The sequence below is a fragment of the Glycine max genome, chromosome 14 (genome assembly GCF_000004515.6).
Source record: "Glycine max cultivar Williams 82 chromosome 14, Glycine_max_v4.0, whole genome shotgun sequence".
Classification (NCBI taxonomy): Eukaryota; Viridiplantae; Streptophyta; class Magnoliopsida; order Fabales; family Fabaceae; genus Glycine; species Glycine max.
The window spans coordinates 18,397,613-18,421,401 of NC_038250.2; the positions used below are offsets into that span (position 1 = coordinate 18,397,613).

The 23,789-nt window shown below is 32.2% G+C and overlaps 2 protein-coding genes across 2 annotated transcripts; both read right to left on the reverse strand.

The window, feature by feature from the left end:
• Nucleotides 1–545: 545 nt before the first annotated feature.
• LOC100790297 (glucan endo-1,3-beta-glucosidase 5) lies at nucleotides 546–4,116 on the reverse strand. The gene is made up of 2 exons (XM_006596072.4): nucleotides 3,218–4,116; nucleotides 546–1,799 (listed from the first exon to the last, which is right to left on the reverse strand). The coding sequence occupies exons 1-2, from the start codon at nucleotides 3,565–3,567 to the stop codon at nucleotides 698–700; spliced, it is 1,452 nt and encodes a 483-aa protein (XP_006596135.1). The 5' UTR covers nucleotides 3,568–4,116; the 3' UTR covers nucleotides 546–697.
• Nucleotides 4,117–11,418: 7,302 nt separating this feature from the next.
• Nucleotides 11,419–13,529, reverse strand: LOC106795740 (uncharacterized). The gene is made up of 2 exons (XM_014766617.3): nucleotides 12,317–13,529; nucleotides 11,419–12,235 (listed from the first exon to the last, which is right to left on the reverse strand). The coding sequence occupies exons 1-2, from the start codon at nucleotides 13,527–13,529 to the stop codon at nucleotides 11,958–11,960; spliced, it is 1,491 nt and encodes a 496-aa protein (XP_014622103.1). The 3' UTR covers nucleotides 11,419–11,957.
• Between the last annotated feature and the right edge of the window lie 10,260 nt (nucleotides 13,530–23,789).

A 23,789-nucleotide genomic window follows, 5' to 3' on the forward strand; every position in this document is an offset into this window, starting at 1 on the left:
TTATAATTCATGAACACCTTAATAATCAAAATGCACCTTTTTAAAGTCCAGGATCGACCCCCAAATTTCAAGATGTAACTTTTACATTTGAATGAGAATAAATGTTTCCATGTTTCCTCCAATAGAATAAAAATATTTCCTAAAAAATTTCAGAGAATATTTTTGAACTAGTTAGAATAATTTTTTCTCATGAGTGAAAGATTACTTTAATTGAGTGAAAGATTAATTTAGTTTCTGATAGTAATTGCATATATATATATATATATATATACACTGACAATATAAAATAATTTTACATTATCATTGATCAAACACCACCATGTATGATAAATTTATTATTTTAACAAAATTATCTTAAAAGTTATATAAACGATGATTTATGATTTGATAATAGTAAAATTATTTTACATTATCAATACATTACCATTAAACTCATTATTTTTTAAAAAGTGAAATAATAACCAAACCAAAAATTCTATTCTAGAGAACCTCACCCCAAAAGAATGGCATAGTTAGAAACGAAAGATTAACGTACCAAAAGTCACTTTAAAGCCAATATTGTCAACTATTGAACACTGCAAAGAAGTTTCTGTGATCTTCAACAAGCTTTACATATATTAGCTCTAACCCACATGATGAATATGAAAAATCAGGCACTGTTGACATTCTCCAAAAATAAATCTAAAATCTTTAAAGGTCACATAAGAGTGAAAAACAAAAGTACAAAGAGTACTATTCTGAGAGACCAAATTCTCCCATTCCCATGTAGACCAGCAGAATCTGTCTGAATCATGATTTTGAACTTGCAATCTCCAGTTGAAGGATCTTTGTCAGTGACAACAGAAAGACCGGGGAATTTGCATGCACTGTCAATCTGGTCATTCACTTGGAAGTAACTATTGAATGCATAAGAAAGATTACCACGAGCATCTAAACCACCACATGAAGTTTGATATCCAAGACTTGTGCAATCTGCATTTTGACAAGCATAAGACACACTTGGTGCCACTTGATCACTATTGAGGTTTGCTGAGGTTTTCAAAATGCACCACTTTTTGGGTAGATATGCCACCCCAGTAGCAGCTACTAAGCCATTGGCTCTTGATCCTATGTTAAGCATGTACTTGGGTTGTCCATCATAGTAAAACAACCCCCAATGTCTTTCAAAATTACCCGGCTGAATGCTTTTGAAATCTTCATCTATGAGACTAAACAAGTAAGCATCCATAGGACCAGGCCTCATTGGTGTCCCTTTTCCGGCAATGTAGCGCGACATGAAGCCTTGGTTGAAGCGTTGCGCGTATTGAAGGTTTGCGTTTCTGTCTCCATCTGTAGGCCACCCAACTTCTCCCACAATTATAGGCATGTTTCCGAAACCATTCTTCTGCAGTGCCCACACTAGAGTATCATGGTTGGCATCAAAGACATTGTCATAGATCCTTCCGTTGTCATTTATAGGAGACTGAAAGCCATTGAAGAAGGCATAGTCAACAGGAAAATTGGAGTCTGAATAGAGGCTGATGAAAGGATAGATGTTCACGGTAAATGGAGCGTTGTTCTGGCTCAAGAACTTAACAATCTGCACCATGAGATCATGGATGTTTTGCCTGAAGTCTCCATCAGAAGGTACTTGTGTGCTCTGATACACATCGGCGTTTAGGGGAACAGTGACCTTAACCTGATTGCCTAAACCAGCTTTCACAAGAGCTGATTGGATGTTTTGAAGAGCTGGAAGTGTTATGGCTTCAAAGGTTCCATTGTAAGTTGACAAGAAAGGTTCATTTCCCACTGCAACATACCTTGAAAAAATTACAAGAAATAATGTTTGAGAAAATATAGGAATTACAACATTGACATATGAATAGTCATAATTTGACAATTGAGGAAATAAACATTTCTAAATTAGAAGACAGGTTTCCTTGATTCCTCTCCTTCAGAAGGGAAATATTTCAATCTTAACTCCCAATGAAAATCAGATCTAACCACACTCGACCTCTGACAAAATTGCGAAGACATTGCAAGTTTGCAACCATTTAGTTTTACAAAAGCAACAGAGGAGTAAATAACCATATTATGTTTCTCACCAGCTCATACTGATGGAATTTTAAAAACTATGTTCTACTTTTATGTTCTCATTTCATCAACCATAGGCCATGGCTTAATGTTACTACCTCCTTCCCATAGCTTTTGATGTTTAAGGTTATTGCGCACATAGATAAAAAAATATTCAATGGAACTAAAAATTGTTATATTTGGACTAAAATGACCTTATTTAATACCTTGATCTTTGATATTTGCACCACTAGTAGTGGTATTAAATAAGCGTATATTTGAGAAAAAAGCATTAATTAGACTTTGAAACTCTAATACGTCAAATGTTTTGAGGAAAAAATAGAAACTCTTAGGCATCAAATGTTTTGGGGAAAAAATAGAAAGCTAAAACATTAAAAGATATGGGAAGGACCAAAGGAGGTAGTAGTTGACAAGAATTAGCATCATATCCGTATCACTCTTGTGCAACTACAATCAATTCAGCACATAAAAAAAAAACGAAAGAGACATCAAGTGATCCATAAATTTTGATTTCAAATTACACCAAGTCAAAACAAGACTAGTTTCAAGAAATGGAGGAACCTTATTGCTGTGAAGATCATATTAAAAAAGGATGATTGAACACTAACTCCAAGGCTTTAAATATCATGATCTATTCACACAAATATTCATTTATAAACGATGAAGAAACAAGGGGCATGCCATGTTTTGCAGAGATTGACACTAGAAAGCCATTCACGAAGGCAGAGACTAGAAGAAGAAAAAACATTATTCCTTTTACCTTGTTTCCGTATAGAAAATCACTCAAACTTGGTCATATTTGAGGGGATTTGATTTCTAAAACAAATAAATTAGAATTGATTTCTTAATCAAACCAAATCAATTATACTTTTAATGATTATGTGGAGTATTCCACTTCCAGTTACGATGATTTCTTCTAAAATTGTTCTGTACCATTTCTTCTCAAAAGCATTGAAGCAGATACCACAGTCCTTAACAAAACCTCCAAACTCTCGGCTTAACAAAGTCCATCCACAACATGAAATGCAGAAATTGCATGATAGCTGAATCAATCAATCCATGTAATTCATACCCAAAGTTGTGAAAAGCAATGGTTGATTGAACTCAACTTAAATCATATAATAGAAATAAAAGGGTAATTTACCTGATGTCCACTCCCCCAGATGAGACATGTGCTGAAACATTCTTAGAAACCCATTTTTCAGCTGCTTGCATATTGTTAGCCAGTGTGTAAAGCATGTCATTTGGTATACCCACCATCACCTGAATCCCAGACTTCTTAAGAGCATTAAGAATATCAGGGTCAGCATCAAAAAGCTTAACTTTCTGAATACCATTGTCCTTTAGCATTTTCACTATAGTGGATGCTGGCAAAGGGTGTGTTAATTGTGTGCCCCAATTAACACCAATTCCATTCACTAAACCCACCAACAGTGCAGCAAAGAACACAAGAACAAGGCACCCCCTAAGCTTTCCACACACCATCAATTCCATAAAAACTGAACCAAGATAAACACCAATAGAAAAATCAAATCTATGCTCTTTTGTAAGAGTATATCAAATCTGAACCTCAAAGGTGGCTTTTTTATTCCTGGATTTCACAAGTTTGTTTATTTATTCTGCAACAAGGCATGCATGCTCAAAACAGCAGAATCTGAATAATAGTTCAACCACACACTGAGCTGATAGCAGAAGACTACTACTCCACAGTGAAGAAGTTTGGTTAGAACGCAAAGGGTGAATCGGTGACACGAAAGCAAGATCACAAGTATGGAAAGTGCCAAAGAGAGGCCCCCAGATGGAAATTCTCAGAAAGTAACAAACAAAGATGAAGCGGTTAAAAAGCCAAGCAGAAAAGGTAAGAACAGATCGCTTTGGATTGCAGAAACTTTTTTGCTATGTTAAGCGCTTTAGCTTTGCTGCTTGTACAGAAGAGTAAAGAGAGTAGTGAGAGAAAGATGGAGAGAGAAAGTGGCATTATTGAATTATGTATGAGAGAGAAGTATTTTATGGTGGAGAATCTTTTTTCTTTGGGTGAAGTAAGTAGCCAACAGCATGCCCGGCAAAATGGTACACCTCACTTTGTTAAGAAAACTACAGAAAATCCCACGTGGCTACTCACTATAACAAAATTCACATTGACGGTTGAAACTTTAAAGTTGAAACTGTTTTCTTGTAGCTGTAATTAAAGTTCCTATGTGTTGAAAATTGAAATTGTTTTTGGTAGTATAAGACTAATTCTCATACTAGACTTAATATATATTTAAAGTGTTTCGTACTTCTATAATAATAGTATGCTTCATAGAAATTAAATTTTTATTATCTCACACAAATTTAGTATGTAGAATTATAAATTAACTTGCTAATTTGAAAAGAAAATTTAAGTATTGAAGAGAAAAGATAGAAAATTTAACTTGCTAGTTTGAATTCTCTCAGTAATATTTTAATAAAATTAACATTGACTTATAAAAAAAACATAATATTCTTTTCGAATCCAATTGCAAACAAGTCTACGACTTGCTTTTGCTGTGCTCTATTTTGAATTCTGAATTTGGTTTCATTTTGAATGTATGTAATCACAGACTTAGCCAATTAGCAACTTGAGAGTGAGTGAGTTTTATTCGTAGGTAAGCCATTCATGCTCTTGCAAATGTGTTTAGGCTCTATGCTAGTCCACAAAGCTTTGATGTTTCTCCTCTTATATTGATGTTTTGCTTGTTAATGATATTCTCTCTTCCTCAAAAAATATAGATATTTAAGGTTTTTTCACATAAAGTAAATATTCTAACAGAATTAGCATTTATTAAGAGATAATTTTATTAAAAAATTATTATTCTCTCACTTAATTTCAATAAATATATTATTAAATCTTTTAAGAAAACATTATTTATTACAAGATAAAATTAAAATAGATATTTAAATATCTTATTGAAAAGTGAAAACATCAATCAATTTAAAATTATTTTCAAATGTTAAAAAGATAATCATTTTGGAACGGGGGAGTATAAGTAAGTTTGTTGCAGTAAAAAAAATTAAGTCACACTTATTAACACTTATTAAATTATTGATAAGATTTTTCAAAAATTAATAACGAACCAAATTAGATAAAGCATTAAAAAATTGAACCATTTTTAACCGTATAACAAACTAAAGAAATGGTTTGATTTAGTTAAAGCCAGTTATTTTTTTCATTTAGATTCGGGGCGAGGAGAACTTTTTCCTAATTTGATTTAGGTTAATTCAATTTTGTATGTTGAATCCAACTATAAATAAACCTAAGGGAAGGTAATGATGAAGAATTTTTAACCTCAGTTGTTAAGAATTTTCAACATCAGTTATTAATCGATGTTGAAATTATGGCATTAATTTATCAACATTAACATCGATGATTTAAAAATGGATATTATTGTAACAAAAAAAACATTGATTTTTAAGAAAATTAATATTGTTGACAACATGGATTTTCAATAAAAAAAAATGATGTTTGTAAGAATAAAACATTGGTTTTTTAAAAAATTGATATTTTTTACTAACAATATCGGTTTTCTTGAAATCAATGTTGTTTTATGATTTATTTTTAAATATCATATTTATTTTTTTAATTAGCAACCTAAAGTAATTAATTCAGATCACAACTTATCGTTCAAAGTTGTATAAAAACACATAAAATCAGTCATGCACCAAAAGTTATAAACAAAGTATATCAATATATCATGTACCAAGGATAGTTATAAACATTTCTAAACAAAATAACATATTATAAACAAAAATTTACAAATTAATAATATATTAGAGTAGTAATTTATTTTATTTACAAACAAAGCCAGAATAAAACAAAGTTAGAAGTTGCATCTAGGAACTCAAATATAATTTGAGTTTCAGAAAGCAAATTTTGTGTTTGTGCAAAAGTTCTCCATCTATTTCCAATTTTTGCGGTCTTCCTATGATAATTATAAATTATTCTATACTTCATCCCTTACAAGTTTAGATCATTGAATCTTGCAGCTTTCATAAATGAGTACATGGTACTCGGCATATCCTAACACGCAAAAGAAATTCATATTAGATAACTATATGATATCAAAATTTGACATATAGAGAGGAGTGTTTAATTATTTACCACCAAACTGGTGCAAGTCACTTTGTACTTGGTGAGTAGGACTTTAAAAGTAACTAATTGTAGTCGGTGAGTTAGACTTTAAAAGTAACTAAGTTAGGAACTTGGTGGTACAACATGTTAACATCGGTTTTTTAACAAACCAACGTTAACTCAATTATGATAATATTGATTTTTTGAAAAATCGATGTTAATAAAATCAAGTTATTTATGATTGTGTTATTACGTTTTTGTTAACATTGATTTTATCAAAAATTGATGTTAAGATAATGATATTAAATCTATATTTTGTAGTAGTATTTTATTTTATTTTATTTCTAATTTCTTGCTCAATTCAATTCAAAAGTGCAAAAGCATTTTGTCTTAATAGTCATGAACTGATTCGTTACAAATTTTATTTTAGAATATAATAAACAATCTATGTGATCGTTACTAAGGGTAGGTAAACGGACCCAAGTTCATGGACGGACCCATGGGATCTGCGGTCCGCGCGGGTTATGGACCAATTTTTTTAAACGGTCCATGATTATGTCATATTTTTGGGCCTGCCCTGCTTAACCCGCGGACTATGCGGGTTTAACCCGCGGGGTCCGCGGGTTGCCCGCAACCTGTATTAGATTTGATTTGTGTGACCCTGACCCAATTATATTAGATTTAATTTTCTCTTTTTTACTTCTTTTTCTTTTAAAATAATAGATAAAGAAATATATATTAGATAAAAATAAAATATTTAAATTAAAAGATGATAAAGATAAAAAAGATAAGATAAGAAAAATAAAATATTAATATAAATAAAGATAAGTGATAAATAATAAAAATCTTCCTTTTTGATATTTTTTCGATCTTTTTCTCTTTTAATCTATCATTTTCATATATGCAAATCATAAATAATAAAAATATCAATTCTTATCATTTAACCCAAAAATAATTGTTAAATAAATATTTTTAAAGATATTTCAATATATTTTTATTATAAAAAAGATAAGTGATAAAAAATCTTCCTTTTTAATATTTTTTCAATCTTTTTCTCTTTTAATCTATCCTTTTCATATCTCCACGTCATAAATAATAAAAATATCAATTCTTATCATTTAAGCAAAAAATAATTGTTAAATAAATAATTTTAAATATATTTCAATGTATTTTTATTATAAAAAATAGCTCATATCATAGTTAGTAGTTATCAGTTCTCCACCACGTAGTCACGCACACTCGCATGTCATACGACTCTTTCATTTACAAAGAGACAAAACACAACTAACACTCACGCAGTCACGCGACATACCACAGCGGCACAGCCTTGGCCCACCACTGCGCCACCACGCAAAGTACATCTCTTATTTCTCTAGAATTTGTTTTTATTCTATTTTTGTTGAGGTTGATTCATTGTTTTTAAACTCTTAAATTCTATGCCTCTTTTCTCAATTCTGTCGCACAGATAATTTTGATAAGGGAATGAACCACGAAACTCTTGATCTGCAAGTTATAAACATGATGAATTGAGTTTTTGTATGATTTATTTATTTTATTGATGTAATTGACTAATTATTGAGATTTTATTTACATTTGTATTGAACTTAATTTAATTATATTGTATTTTTATTAAAATTGAAATTCTTTTAAAGCTAGACCCGTGGACCGGCCCATTTGACCCGCGGGGGCGGGGGCGGGGGCGGATCAATTTATTTGATTCATGTAAGAAGCGGGGACGGATTGACCCGGTCCACTGTCAATGCGAACTTATGCGAACGGGCCTTACGTAGGACAGGCCGGCCCGCTTACCCACCCCTAATCGTTACCAGAGAATTAGTACTTTTTTTCATTGGATCGATTTCGAATGCCAATTTATCAAAGCTGCCCGCTTAATTAACTAATTTCTTACTGAATGAGCACTTCCTCATCAACAAAACTCTCATATTAAATTCACTTTCTTATGAAATATGTTTTTATTCCTTATCAATGTTCTTTCCTTTTTGTTTTATCAATGGGTTGTTGTGGTGAAATAAGCAACTTTACTAAGCATAGCAGAGAGACAAAAGACAAACGAAGGATCACGAAGCTGGATGACATACTACTATACTAGTGACATACTTTCCATATTTTATCGTAATAGTTAGACATACCATGCGCATGTAATAATAATCTTAACGTTTAAGGCTTTAAGGAATTTGTCTCCCTCCTCGTTGTCGAAGGCTTCGCTGTCCTACTGACATGTTCCGCTTATCCAAACAAAAAAGTGTCTTGCCCTTGAGCTAATCCAAATTCCAAAACAACCTCATTGGGTGGTTTTTCCAACACAGTTATATGCTATATTTTGCTTTCTCTTGAAGTATTGGTATATGCCAATTCATTCCGTCTCAGTTTCGTCTTTATGTTATTTTACATAAATAAAAAAATTAAATAAAATAATAATAATTTTAGAAAATTAATTTTATTATTATTTTTTTCATGTAATTAATATCATAAGAGACATAAATTAAAATTTAATTAATATTATTAAAAAATAAAATAATAATTATTTGAAAATAAAAATTTTCTTTAGCGATTATTATGAGAGGGAGTGAGTACTGACTATTAAGATTTAAAGATAATGATTATGATTCAAATCTCAACTTGATCACTTTACTATTTTCTTAATCTTCCTTTTTCAAAAAAGATGTGACTCGCTTTATTTTTCTAAAGGAAATTATTGTCGGGCTCTGGAAGTTAGTCCCGTGATCAAGATCTTTACAGTCAAGGATATGCTTGGTGTAAGAAAATAACAGAAAAGAAAGAATAGAAGAAAAAAATGTGAGAGGATTTTTAAATTGTTTAATGGAAAATCAAAGTTCAGATTTTGTATGTTATTTAATTGTGTAAAAATAAATAACAGAACATATATAAAATATAAAATAAGATAAATATTATATTATATCTAATAATAAAATATAATAAATTTATTATTTTTTATAATAATTATCTTAAAAATCATATTAATAATATTTTTTTTAATATCATAAAACTATTTTAGTATCTTACACAGTTAATCCATACCTATTAAACTCATCAAATAATATAAATATCTCCAATAAAAAAATGTGAAAAATTAAGAACAATTTTATCTTTATGCTAACATGAAACAGCTAGGGACTTTTACTTTCAATTTTATTTTTTTCTTTCACTTTTTAATTATAAAATTGTTACTTTATTTTTATTATATTGTCTGTTTTTAAAGATTTGTAAAAAAAGAACATCAAAATAACTTTTTTCGTTTTGTAACAAATCTTTGAATACATAAAACAGAGTGAAAATAAGATCGAAGAAAATTTTAAATTAAAAATAAAAACAAAAAATAAAATTACAAGTAAACTCTTCTTATCTTTCCTTCCATCTCTCCTTATCATCCTAGATTATTTCACATAAATTAAGAAAAACTAATAAAAAATAAAAAAAAAACAAATTCTATAAAATTAATCCTATTATTATTAAATTATTTTTGTTTCTTATATATTAATATTACAAGAAATATAAATAGAAAAAAATAATTAATATTACATCTAAAAACTAAAATAATAATTATTTTAAGATAATTTTTTTCTTACACAATAAATATTATGAAACGGAAGAAGTATTGTTCATGAGCACTAAATCCATTTTAAAGCTTGTACACAACCCTAACATCCAACTTGGTAGATCCATTAATTTTAAATAATTTTGGTCCCCCGGTTCCATTTATTAACCCACCAAAAGCATTATCTATACCTAGAAATAGTTCCCACTTTCCAGCAACCTCGCCAACGATGGTAAAGAGCACAACAGTACTACATGCCTTATTAAGACACAAATAATGAATTGTGTGGCCTACTTGTTCAACCCATTGAATTAGCTAGTGAACTGAAACTGTTGGATGTTGTTAATTGATTAAATTCTTTTTCCTTAAGCATATCAATCAATGAATGTAGTAGTAGTAGTTTATTACTCCCACCATCGCATTATAATTATCATTCTAAATTAATTTATACAGATAAAAAACTAATAAATAGAAAAATAGAATAATAATTTACAAAATTATTTTATCAATAATAATTTATTTTTTATTTTTGTAGCATATATCATTAATATTTGAAAGAATATAACTTGAAAAAAAAATTAATGTTACTAAATGTCAATTGTTTTAAAAAAAAAATTCTTCTAATACGATAATTATTGTGGGACCGATAATTATTATGGCACGTAGGGAGTAGTATTTTTTATGGAAACAGAAAATTTTTTAATGAAAAAACATACCAGTACAATAATTCTCGTTAATTGAAGCCATTAATAGATCACAGTTAATTTTGCTCTATTTTTTCAAGGTAACGTGTTTCATGATATGAATTTTAATTTTAACTTTCTTCTTTTTTTTAAACCCGAAATATTTTCAATCGAACATCAAATACTAACCTATAAAAAATATAAAGTAATTTATTTTTAGTTTATAATGGTGACACCAATATTTAAATTTAGGGCCTTGTCCATACTAACCAAATTTCTTCACCCGGCCCATCCCAAAGATAGCTACTGATATTCATTTAAAAAATTGATATTTTTAACATATATTTTTTTGGATAATTACTCCGTCCTTGAATTTGTAAGATAATAATAGATGATTTTTTTACTCAATTGCACATTCTCTCTCCAGTAAATGCTCAATGTACACTAGTTTGGAAAAATATTTCCAAACTACACCTGTTTTGGCTCATTCACAGAAGTTGGGTTCTCACACCCCGACTTCCGTTCTTTCTTTTTTTTTTAATAAAAAAGTTTTTATATTATTAAAATTAAATATTATATTATATAAAATTATTTTTAAATAATTTGAAAATTAGTTATTTATTAAATTAATTTATGTAATATTATTTTATAATTTAATTTTGTTATTAAGAAAATGATATTATTAAATTTAAATATTTTTGTTATATTATTTAAATTATTTAAGATATTTTTTGGTGAATATATATTTTAAAATCTAAATTTTGTATAATAATATATTTATTTTAGTAAATATTTATTTTGTATAATAATCTGAATTTTAAAATTTTTAATTTAACTATTTTACTAAATATAATTAGTTTGTTTATGTTTTTAGATTTAATTAAAAATAATAAAACTAAAGCTTTTAACAATTTATTTATATAAGAACATTATACTACGTCATCAATAAAATATTTAAACAATGACATTTGTCTAAGGAAAAACTAAGATGAGGATACATTAGGACAATTATTTCTGCTATGACCATGTTGTTGACAAAGTCCACATTTTTTTCTACTTGCTCGTTCATTTTCGTCTTCGTCCATCTCAGTAGGAATGCGAGTTGAAACTGGACGACCCTTTACAATCCTCTTTCTCCTTGGATCAGGACCCTACTGATCTCCTTCATATTCTTGCCACATTGATTCGTGTGGCAATAAACCAAAGGAGTTGTCGTAGATGTGCAAAATGTGTTGTAAAGTGAATATCATCGGCACATAGGTCATGGGATCAACATTGACAGATTTACAGGCAGCCATGACGTGAGAACACGGTAAATGTTTAGCCTGAAATTCACCACAATCACACTTTTGGGATTGTAACATTACTCTAAACCTTCCAGGTGGTCTGGGTGTTTCAAGTGGGGATTGAGTCTCGGTTATAATAAAAGTGTGATTGTGTCTATCGAATTCATTTACAATGTGTGTATTAGATTCTTGTTGACCACTATTGATTGCATCGAAGACGACTTCAGAATACTGTGAGCCGGAGTTGATCATTGCCTGAGTTTTTGACCTCTATTAGCAAAGAGTTGTGCGGTCTTGAAATAGGTCTCCTCAACCAATGATGACACCGACAAATGTCTTGTGTTTTTGAACATGGAATTAACAGACTCCGACAAATTGGTAGTCATATGTCCCCAACGTTTCCCCTTATCAAAGCATTGTACCCATTTTTGTTTGGGTAATTGATCAAGCCATTCAGCTGCACTTGGCTTATTCGCACGAATATCCCCAAGATGTCGCCAGTGCATCTTCTCCGTGTATGCGTACCCTGTAAATATTTAATCAATGTATTATGTTATAAAATTTGATTGAAAGAAAATTATAACAAATAAATAAAATAGATTCTCACCAGCCAACATAAGTGGTTTCTTTAAATGTTTGCAGTTTGAGTTACCACGAAGAAAGTTTTGTGCAATGTGGCGCAGGCAAAAGAAATGGGATGTGTCCTGGACCCATAAGTTACTTGGGTTGTTGTAGGCACTTATAATTGAGGGGTGTCGGTCTGAAATAAGAGAAATGTTAATTTGCGGAGTAACATGTCTTCTCAAATTCTTTAGAAAAAACCCCCAAGCTGAAGTTGTCTCCCCTTCTACAATGGCATAGGCAATCGGGAAGATATGGTTAGCTCCATCTTGTGCGGTAGCTATCAACAGTGTGCCAGTATACTTTCCGTAAAGCCATGTACCATCTACTTGTACAATGGGTTTGCAATATGCAAAACCATTAATGCATGGACCAAATGACCAAAAGACACGTTTAAACAATCTTTTGCCCGGTACTATTTCTCCCCCCTCATACAAGGATTCTGTTTGAGCAGCGACCACAGTCCCGGGAACACAAGATTGCAAAGCTCCGAAAAGTTTTGGCAGTTTGACATATGATTCTTCCCAGTTTCCATGAATCATCTCCAATGCTTTTTGCTTTGCTAACCATGTCTTCTTGTAGGATGGGGTATAATTCATGAACGTTTTGATCTCTACAATCAATGTCTTGATGGAGACAGTTGGGTTTGTTTTGACAATTGGTTGGATGATCTGTGCTATGACGTGTTTGTCGAGTTGGCGATGATCTTGTCTAAGCATCGGCACGAGACAAGTGTGATGACCTCTGATACTCTTGATAATCCATTTGTTATGCCTCTTTGAATTGCATGCGCCCAAGCTCCATGTACAACCATTTTCATGTAACTTGCAGACGAAGTGTAGCCTTCTTTGGTCAGAGTAAATTGTTCTGCAATCAAAATGATTTCTGATGTTGTATTCTTTGATTGCTCGAATACATTGTGATTTGTCATCGAAGGTCATGCCAACCTCGAGTACACCGACTGGTGGTTGTACATTGTGTTGCTGATGAACAAAATGGGGTCGATCAATATAGTGTGGTAGGTGGTCAAAGTTCAAGTCTACTGGACACCTAGGTTGCTGATATTGCAACGGAGGTGACGGAGGTGTCGTTGGTCTGCCAACACCCTCGTCATCGGTTTGGTCATCACTTTGGTCATCGCTTTGCTGATTGATGTGATCAAAGAACTGTTGATCCTCATCCTCAGTAAAATCATCCATGTTTTCATGATGAAATCGTATAATGAGATCTTCGTTAGCAATGGGATGTTCATCTCGGTTTGATGTTTGCGTGGTGTGAGAGTTACAAATCGAGTGGCGTAAAGGGGGATGAAGGATGGTGTGTGATATGTTGTTGTCAAATGGTGATATTATATATAGGCTGAGAAAGTTTAGTACCAGAGTTAGATTGTAATGTTAGGTGGGAGAGTTAGATTGGAAGGTTAGGTTGGGAGAGTTAGTTACGAGGGTTAGATGGGAGGGTTAGGTGGGAGTGTTAGATTGGAAGGTTAGATGGGAGTGTTAGATTGGAAGGTTAGGTGGGAGAGTTAGTTACGAGGGTTAGATGGGAGGGTTAGGTGAGAGTGTTAGATTGGAAGGTTAGGTAAGATAGTTAGATCAGAAGGTTAGATGGGAGGGTTAGGCAGCAAAGTTAGTTACGACGATTAGGTAAGAGAGTTAGGTAGGACATTAAGTGCATGTGAGTAATTTAGTGTACACATGTGAGTGAACAGTATGCAACCTCACACATTAATATACATGACAGACTGTTCGTTTAATCATGATTGTTGACCGCAGTGTTCTGTATCGCATGCCAAGGTCACATGGATTGTTCAGAAACATGTTAATGGGATAAACATACGCATGTGAGTGAACAGTGTGCAACACCAAACTTCAAAGCATCTCTGAAATGATGCATATGTAGACTATTATTACTGAAGTAAATTAAAAATAACAACTTCAAAGCATGCAACAACTACAACTAGATAATAAAAACGGAGAAAAACTTCAATGCAATACAACAACAAAATATGTTAAATTATTCATTCTAATTTCATGGTATTCTCCAGCTTCTACTCCATGTCGGCCCAACTTAGGTCATTAACTTGAGTAGGTGATAATGAATTATGAACATCAACTTTAAGTTCCATACATATTACACTTCTCATATTGAGAAATGTATGAAACATGCATGAGACACCTTCTTCGTCAATAATTTGAATTGCCCTATATTGAACTTCACCATTTAATTGATATACAGGACAATGATACCAAAGGGTATTAATTATAGGCATAACACCATTATCTGTAATTGATGACTGTATTGTAGTGATTATATTTGGTAGCGTCATTGTTGGATTCAAGAGTAACGACTTTGTGTTGTCACCTCTGAAAATTGCATTTGCACTTGAACTTTGAATGATTTCACCATTGATATAAACGTACACACAAATAGGCTCTGACCTCATTGCTAGCCCTCTATGTTTTCTCTCACAATTTGATTAGACACAACAGTGCAAAGTATTAGGTGACATGGTAGGTTTATATATGCAATCTATCACGGGTCCATGGTTCACGTGAATTAGAATCTCGATGCATCACAGTACCACAGTCGTGTTAATGTGCTTTGGAATCTCGAGGCCTTACAACGAGACAAAATATAAATGTGGTTTGGAATCTCGAGGCATTAATATTACATTAAGTGTAATGTTGAGGCCATGCGAAATGTTGAGAACAAAGCTAATGCGGTTATCGTACGCATGTGGGTGAATAGTGTGCACGAAAATGTCATTGGTTCACGTGCATTAGAATCTCGATGCGTGACAGTACCACAGTTGATGTTAATGTGCTTTGGAATCTCGAGGCCTTGCAACGAGACAATTTATAAATGTGCTTTGGATTCTCGAGACATTTACAATTACCTTATCGTACGCATGTGGGTGAATAGTGTGCACGAAAATGTCATTGATTCACGTGCATTAGAATCTCGATGCGTGACAGTACCACAACTGATGTTAATGTGCTTTGGAATCTCGAGGCCTTGCAACGAGACAATTTATAAATGTGCTTTGGATTCTCGAGACATTTACAATTACCTTAACGTACGCATACGGGTGAACAGTGTGCACGAAATTTTAGTGATTCACGTGAATTAGAATCTCGATGCACCACAGTACCATAGTCATGTTAACGTGCTTGGGAATCTCGAGGCCTTGCAACGAGACAAATTATAAATGTGCTTTGGAATCTCGAGGCATTACAGTTATCTTAAGTGTATTTGTGCTTGCAAAACCGAACATAGTGTAAATAATAAATAGATGAGAGGTGCATGTCAATACCAGATGTGCATCACCCAACTTCAAATTTTATATCATTTGTATTCGGTTTACCATTTGACATCATTCTCATGGATGATAAACCTCTATTGCGTCATCAACATGTTCATCGTTCACGTACTACGATTAATGAGTTAATCACTTCCTATTACCATACAATACCTGAACCAGAACCACAAATTATACCATTATTATCGTCTACCGGGTTCCAACATATTGCCTTAATTAAACAGTGTAAAATTGATCCTGCATTGATCACTGCAATGGTTGAACGATGGAGGCCTGAAACACATACCTTTCACCTGCCATGGGGAGAGTGCACCATCACACTCGAAGATGTTGCACTTCATCTAGGCATTAGAGTCGATGGTCGTGTTGTGACTGGACCTAGCTTCTTACATTGGGATGAGTTATGCCACGAGTTACTAGGGGAACCGCAATGAGGCTAACATGGTTGCTAAACATGTTGCGCGCACCATTGCCTGAAGAACCAACAACGCACCAACTACAATGCAGGTGTAGAGCTTACATAATGTACATGATTGACGGTGCTTTAATTCCTGATAAATCTGGAAATAGAGTTCATTTAATGTATTTGAACCTATTACGTGATTTGAACAACACAAAAAAATATATTTGGGGTTCGGCTTGCTTAGCAAACCTGTATAGAGAACTATGTCGAGCATCATTGGAGGTTGGTAAATCTATGGGTGGTTGTGTCATACTATTGCAGTCATGGGCTTGGTACCACATGCCTTTTATTGCACCAAGAGTCCCACGACCGGAAACAACTTTTCCACTGGCTAAAAGGTTATTTACATATAGCGAAATGTAAATTTTTTTATTTCAATGACGTGTATTATAACATTACAATGAATACTGATTATGTATGTTTTACATTTTAGATGGAGTGGTGGTAGATTAGAATATAGGGCCACACCGCATGGTGACTTAGTCGGATATAGGTCTCGTATAGATCATATGGAGAGCCATGAGGTATGATACTATCATGATCTGCACCTTAAATATAAACATACATACTAACATGTTGCCTTGTTGGCATATATTTCAGTTTTCTTGGATCCCATATAGAGGATTTGAAGAACACCTACCCAGACGTGCATATAGAGACATGGAGATTTGGTCTGCATGTACTGCAATTATTTGTTTCTCGATTGTCGAATGGCATCAAACAAATAGAGTGAAGCTACAGTTTGGACTACAACAAGATATCCCTGTTGATCCCATGAATCTTGATTTACTTCACCAAATTGACATGTGAGGCAATCATTACACTGATTGGATGGAATATCATGCGGAGTGGATTAATATCTGGAAAAACAAACACAATGATATTTTAGCTGGGCAATGGGTTGAAGGAATAGTGACACATACACCAGCGTACATGGAATGGTATAGAAAAAACACTACTTTGTTCTTGTTTGTTGAACAACAACTACATGATCCACGCACAACAATTACACAAAATGTTGCAAGGTCAGGTGTTGAACAAACACATTTTGAAATTCCACATCCTCAGTCAATGTATTCTACTCCTTCACCTGTTCATCAAACTTTTGGCCACACTGGCGAGTCAGTCACCGCAACCACCCATGAATGGATGACCGATTTATTTGGCGTCGATTTCAATACACCAAATTCAGCGGCATCATATTTAGCTACTTTACAACAGTTCAATGCACCACATTCGTTTGGAGAACAAGGTCAAAGTTCTTCAGCTGCAACAACCAACATTGAAAATACTAACATAGAACAACAGCATGATCATGACGTGGAAGAACCAGTCATACTGGAAAGAAGAAATCCTCGACGTAATCGGCGTCCACCACCTTGTGGGACTGATCATCGTCTTGGTCATTGAAGTATAAAATGTTGTGATAATGGGATCAAATATGTGTAAGTACCCCTGTAACGGCATCATCAAATATGATTTGGACCCTTGCAACTATGCTTAAGAGCCCATGTTCTGCATTTTTTTAAAATTATGTCCAACACATTAATGATGTTTGTGACTCATTTTTTCTATAGTTTGAACGTCAGAGAATCCAAAAAAAATTATTTAGTGCACCAGTTCCATCGACTAACACCTCAAAATACAAGTACAAAATCAAAAAAACTATGATTTGGACCCTTGCAACTATGCTTAAGAGCCCATGTTCTGCATTTTTTTAAAATTATGTCCAACACATTAATGATGTTTGTGACTTATTTTTTCTATAGTTTGAACGTTAGAGAATCCAAAAAAAATTATTTAGTGCACCAGTTCCATCGACTAGCACCTCAAAATACAAGTACAAAATAAAAAAAACTATGATTTGGACCCTTGCAACTATGCTTAAGAGCCCATGTTCTGCATTTTTTTTTTAAAATTATGTCCAACACATTAATGATGTTTGTGACTCATTTTTTCTATAGTTTGAACGTCAAAGAATCCAAAAACAATTATTTCGTGCACCAGTTTCATCGACTAGCACCTCAAAATACAAGTACAAAATCAAAAAAACTATGATTTGGACCCTTGCAACTATGCTTAAGAGCCCATGTTCTGCATTTCTTTAAAATTATGTACAACACATTAATGATGTGTGTGCCTCATTTTTTCTATAGTTTGAACGTCAGAGAATCCAAAAAAAATTATTTCGTGCACCAGTTCCATCGACTAACACCTCAAAATACAAGTACAAAATCAAAAAAACTATGATTTGAACACTTTTTCCATGGTAATAACGTCAAAAACTTCAAAAAAAAAATATTCGTGACACACTGCAATTTTCACAAATCAATTTTTTTTTACTCTGAAATTATAATGGACTTCTGCTGCATCAATTATCAGGGATAAATCACAGTCGAAATTGACAACACTCGACAATTTCTATAGGTCTCTAAAAAAATAAATATCTCACCAGTAAAACTGACATGACATGCACTACTCAATTTTTTTTCACTCTGCTAATTATAATGGACTTATACTTCATCAATTACCAGAGATAAATCACAGTTAAAATTGACAACACTCAGCAATTTACACACGTCTCTAAAAAAATAAATCTCGCACTAGTAAAACAGACATGACATGGACAACTCAATTTTTTTCACTCTGATAATTATAATGGACTTCTGCTCCATTAATTACCAGGGATAAATCACAGTTGAAATTGACAACACTCGGCAATTTTCACACATCTCTAAAAAAATTAATGTCGCACCAATAAAACTGGCATGACGTGGACAACTCAATTTTTTTTCACTCAGTTGTTGTTTTCACTCAGCAATTTGCATATTATGGACCCTTGTAAATATGCTTAAATGTTCATTTACCCGTTCATCTAAATGCACAGTTAACTAGTGACTCACTCAATTATAACCAAATTCTATAAATACCACTACAGTTAAAGACATTCGTAACAATTTCAAATTTTCATCTCAATCCCTACCACAATGTGTCACCTAACTGCATATGTTTGTGTTTACTACGACGGCCAAATTTGCAATACTAATGAGGGCACCACCTTCATTAGTAACAACACAAAAACTTTCATGGTCGACAAGGTTATAACCTTTACACAATTGCTTGAACTTGTTCACCAAAAACTAAACATTGACCCAGAACAACATATCCAACATCTCCATTTTCGGTGCCCTATATTTGAGTCAGGACAACGTTATATGTACACATCTTTTATTCTGCGAGATGATGCTGGTGTTCGACAAATGTTCAACATTTTTGACAACAATCCATCACTACCATTTGTGGAGTTATTTGCCATAATCTGTCACAATAATGACCCACCAGGCAACCAACATGGCTTAACCTCTAATCTTGAGGACTTAGGTGAATACGAGACTTGTTGGCTCAAAAACCATGATAGTGATACGGATTCCTCTTCCGGGCCCGAAGGAAGTAACCTGTCTCCATCCCACGAACCTATATTCAAACGGGATTGGTAATCTACGGATCATTCATGTCTAAGTTATTTCTTCTTTGAGATTTTCATGTAATGTCTTATGTCTGTCTTCAGTTATCACTTTACGTATTGAAATAATTTTTCCTTTAAATTTAAATTAGCAATTTTCAGTTTACCCACTTTTACTGCAGTAGTTGACATGGTAACATAACTGTCAAAATTCACAATACTTTGTCATTTACACTACACTGTTTTTAAAAATTCAATGTCTCATCGACAAAACTGACATGAAATGGACAACTCATAATCTCTTTATTCACTCTGAAAATAACTATGGACGTTTGCTGCTTTAATTACAAGGGAAAAATCACAATCCAAATTGACAATACTCTGCAATTTGCATACGTCTCTAAAAATTAAATGTCTCACCTGCAAAACTGTCATGAAATGGACAACTCATAATCTCTTTATTCACTCTGAAAATAACTATGGACATTTGCTGCTTTAATTACAAGGGAAAAATCACAATCCAAATTGACAATACTCTGCAATTTGCAAACGTCTCTAAAAATTAAATGTCTCACCTGCAAAACTGTCATGAAATGGACAGCCCATCATCTCTTTATTCACTCTGAAATTCATCATGAACGTCTGTTGCTTTAATTACATGGGAAAAATCATAGTCCAAATTAACAACACTCTGCATTATGAGCTGTCCATTTCATGTCAGTTTTACAGGTGATACATTTAATTTTTAGAGACGTGTGCAAAACTAACATGAGATGGACAACTCATAATCTCTTTGTTCACTCTGAAATTATAATGGACGTCTGCTACATCACTTACTAGGGAAAAAGAAACATTGGATTCCAATACACATCAACGTGGCAGAATACCATACAACTATAAATAACACAACACAGACACAATACAAACACACAATCTCACACCACATAATTTCACAAACCAAATTCAATCTTATTACTATGTCATTTTTGGGAGAAACAAGCAGTCAGACCATTACTAACTCCAGATTAGCTTTCATTTTTCCAAATGGATCAATCAGTTACAACCAAACTGGTGTTTATTTTCAAAGTCTCATTCCAACACCAATGCGAGTTCCTAACAACTGTTCTTTTGATACACTCAAGCGTAGAATGCACAACACCCTTCAACTAACCAACGATCAATTACTGGATGAAATCTACTACCGACAGCCATTCATAGATGCAGGTCAACAATATTTTTTTCAATCTTTACAATTGAAAAATGATGATGATGTTTACACAATGTTAATGTGCAATGACCAATACTCGTGTGTTGGCCCTATAGAATTATTATGTACCATTATTAGAACACCGGATGCTATACTCAACCTGCTTCAATCAACCATTACTCCTACTCATGATGCAATTATGTATTACAACGGGAAGTGGAACATACCACGTCAAGGTGAGTTTTTGGGTTACTCCTTTACTGGAACTAATCCAATAAGATTTGGCATTCCTTCGGGATGTGGCATGGAGAAACTCAAGGATTTAATCAAACAAGTTGCACCTACAGGGGTTCCCCCTAATGGAATTCACGGATCACAATTGGTTAGACGATTATTCTTTCGACAACCAGCTCATTCTAAGTATTCCGAAAATTTGATTGAATATGACATAACAGAATTGAAAAATGATGAAGACGTGCTAAAAGTGTTAGCACAATCCAACTATTGGAAACGATTCTGCACAATAGAAATTTTGGCTATTTTTAGCAAACCAGTAATATAAATAGAAGAAGACATGTATTCTGCACAACATATTTCATATCCTCATTAGTTTTGTTATGTTTGCATTGTAAGTGTAATTTTTAATATGTTTCATTATTGTCGAGTATCATTTCAGTTACTGTAATTTGAGTATTTTGTTTATGACTGATTTGTCATATATTTTTTTGCGGTGTTTTTCTTCCTGTATTTTAATACTACTAACTAATTTTATTATTTTTTAATTACAAGAACATACAAAAATTAACAAAACATAAATTTAACTACACAATTACATATAACATAAATAAAAAATTATACTCTAATTTTATCCAATTTTTATATTTTTCTTTATATGTATATTTCTCTTTACAAAAAATTATAAAATAATATTACATAAATTAATTTAATAAATAAATAATTTTCAAATCAATTAAAAATAATTTTATATAATATAATTAAATTAAAAATTTTAAAATTCATATTATTATACAAAATAAATATTTACTAAAATAAATATATTATTATACAAAATTCAAATTTTAAAACATATATTCACCAAAAAATATCTTAAATAATTTAAATAATATAACAAAAACACTTAAATTTAATAATATCATTTTCTTAATAACAAAATTAAATTATAAATTAATATTACATAAATTAATTTAATAAATAACTAATTTTCAAATTATTTAAAAATAATTTTATATAATATAATATTTAATTTTAATAATATAAAAACTTTTTTATAAAAAAAAAAGGAAGAACGGAAGTCGGGGTGTGAGAACCCGACTTCCGTGAATGAGCCAAAACAGGTGTAGTTTGGGAATATTTTTCCAAACTAGTGTACATTGAGCATTTACTGGAGAGAGAAGGTGCAATTGAGTAAAAAAACCTGGGAATAGGCCAGGCCGGTCTACAAGGGCTTACGACCTAACCTATATAAAGTTTGACCTGAACTGACCTATTTAATTAAAAGATTAGGTTAAGACTTTTTTAAAAGCCTATTAAATTAAATAGACCAGACTTAGGCTTATTAAAAAGCCTTATAAGCCTGATATATATATATATATATATATATATATATACTTATATTAGTTTTTAGATACAATTAATTTTTTTTTAAAATTATCAGACTTTGACTACACATTACTGCTCCATAACTTCTATTCCTATAATCAAGGACTTTAATTACAATTTAGGTATGAGTCATGTGTCCTTTTATATTCCTCATTATTTTGATTGACTTTCATTTTTCTTTAACTTTCCTATTACGTTCCTACTCCATAAAATATTAAATATTTATTGTGAAGAAGGCTTTTAAAAAGGCTATCAGACCAGACCAGACTTTTAAAAAGGTTAGGCCGAGCCAAAATAGAAGCCTTTAATAGGCTATATAGGCCAGACTCAGGCCGAGCCAAAATAGATCTCAAAGATTCATCGTAGGCTAGGTTCAGGCCTTTCAAAACCTGATCTGGCCTATTCCCACCCCCTAGATAGTAATAAATTAGTTTTTAAAAGATGGAAATTTTGAGCTTAGGTCTTTAATGTGTAAAAAGTGCAAATAATTGGTCTTAGTGTTAAATTTGTGAGAATATTTTGTTATTAAATTATAATGTTTAAGGATTGATGTTGAGTTTGACTGCATGTAAGTCATATTGAATCGTACCAAACAATTATATCCCAAAGGTTTTGATATTAACAAAATATAAATTTTATGTACTAACATTTCATGCTTAAGTTATAAATTATGTTATCTCTATGAGATAAAGCAAAAAAACATGAACAGAAAGGTTCTGTATGATAGATAAAATATCAGTTACTGCACAATACTGCTTTTGCATCCACTTTCACTTGTCTCACAATGAAAAAACAATGAACAATTACTCTATCCTTAAGAACTGAAAACAATTACAAGAAAGTAATGTTCATAGACTCAATAAGAAACTCAGTGTTATAGCACATAAAAAGGAAGATTTAAGTTGTTTTGTCTTGACATTTTTAATTCCTTTTGTCTTATGTCGTGAATGTTTCTTTCGATTGGTATGCTGAAAATTAGCTCTGAGCATTATGCAACATTGGAAAATTGTATTTCTCTAAAGATATGTTATAGAAAGTATTAGTGGTCTCCACTCTCTCTACATTGTAGTGACCTCATGTCAAGCGCCAAAACTATTAGACAACAGTTAGTTGGGATCTCTCAACAGATGAAAGCTCTAAAGTCTATATAAAGCTTGAAGATGCTCGTATTAAGGTGGCCGAAAAAACAAAAGAATATTTTGAGACAAAACAAACAAGTATTGTAACGTTGTCAGTCCACTGGACGAAGGGAACTTGAGAAAATTGAGTTAATCTTACCTTTGTTAAGTTGGCGAGTTTCATTGTATTCAAGCTTATTGTGTAAACACCTATTGAGTGATTAGAATACATTTTCTATCAAATATATATTATTTGTGAAAGACAA

Excerpts from the sequence above, each read along its gene's own strand:
- LOC100790297 (XM_006596072.4), bottom strand. The coding sequence starts at position 3,567 with ATGGAATTGATGGTGTGTGGAAAGCTTAGGGGGTGCCTTGTTCTTGTG. Across the intron at positions 1,800-3,217 it reads TCTGGGGGAGTGGACATCAG|GTATGTTGCAGTGGGAAATG; the intron begins GTAAATTACCCT and ends AATTTTTTCAAG.
- LOC106795740 (XM_014766617.3), bottom strand. The coding sequence starts at position 13,529 with ATGGATGATTTTACTGAGGATGAGGATCAACAGTTCTTTGATCACATC. Across the intron at positions 12,236-12,316 it reads GAAACCACTTATGTTGGCTG|GGTACGCATACACGGAGAAG; the intron begins GTGAGAATCTAT and ends AAATATTTACAG.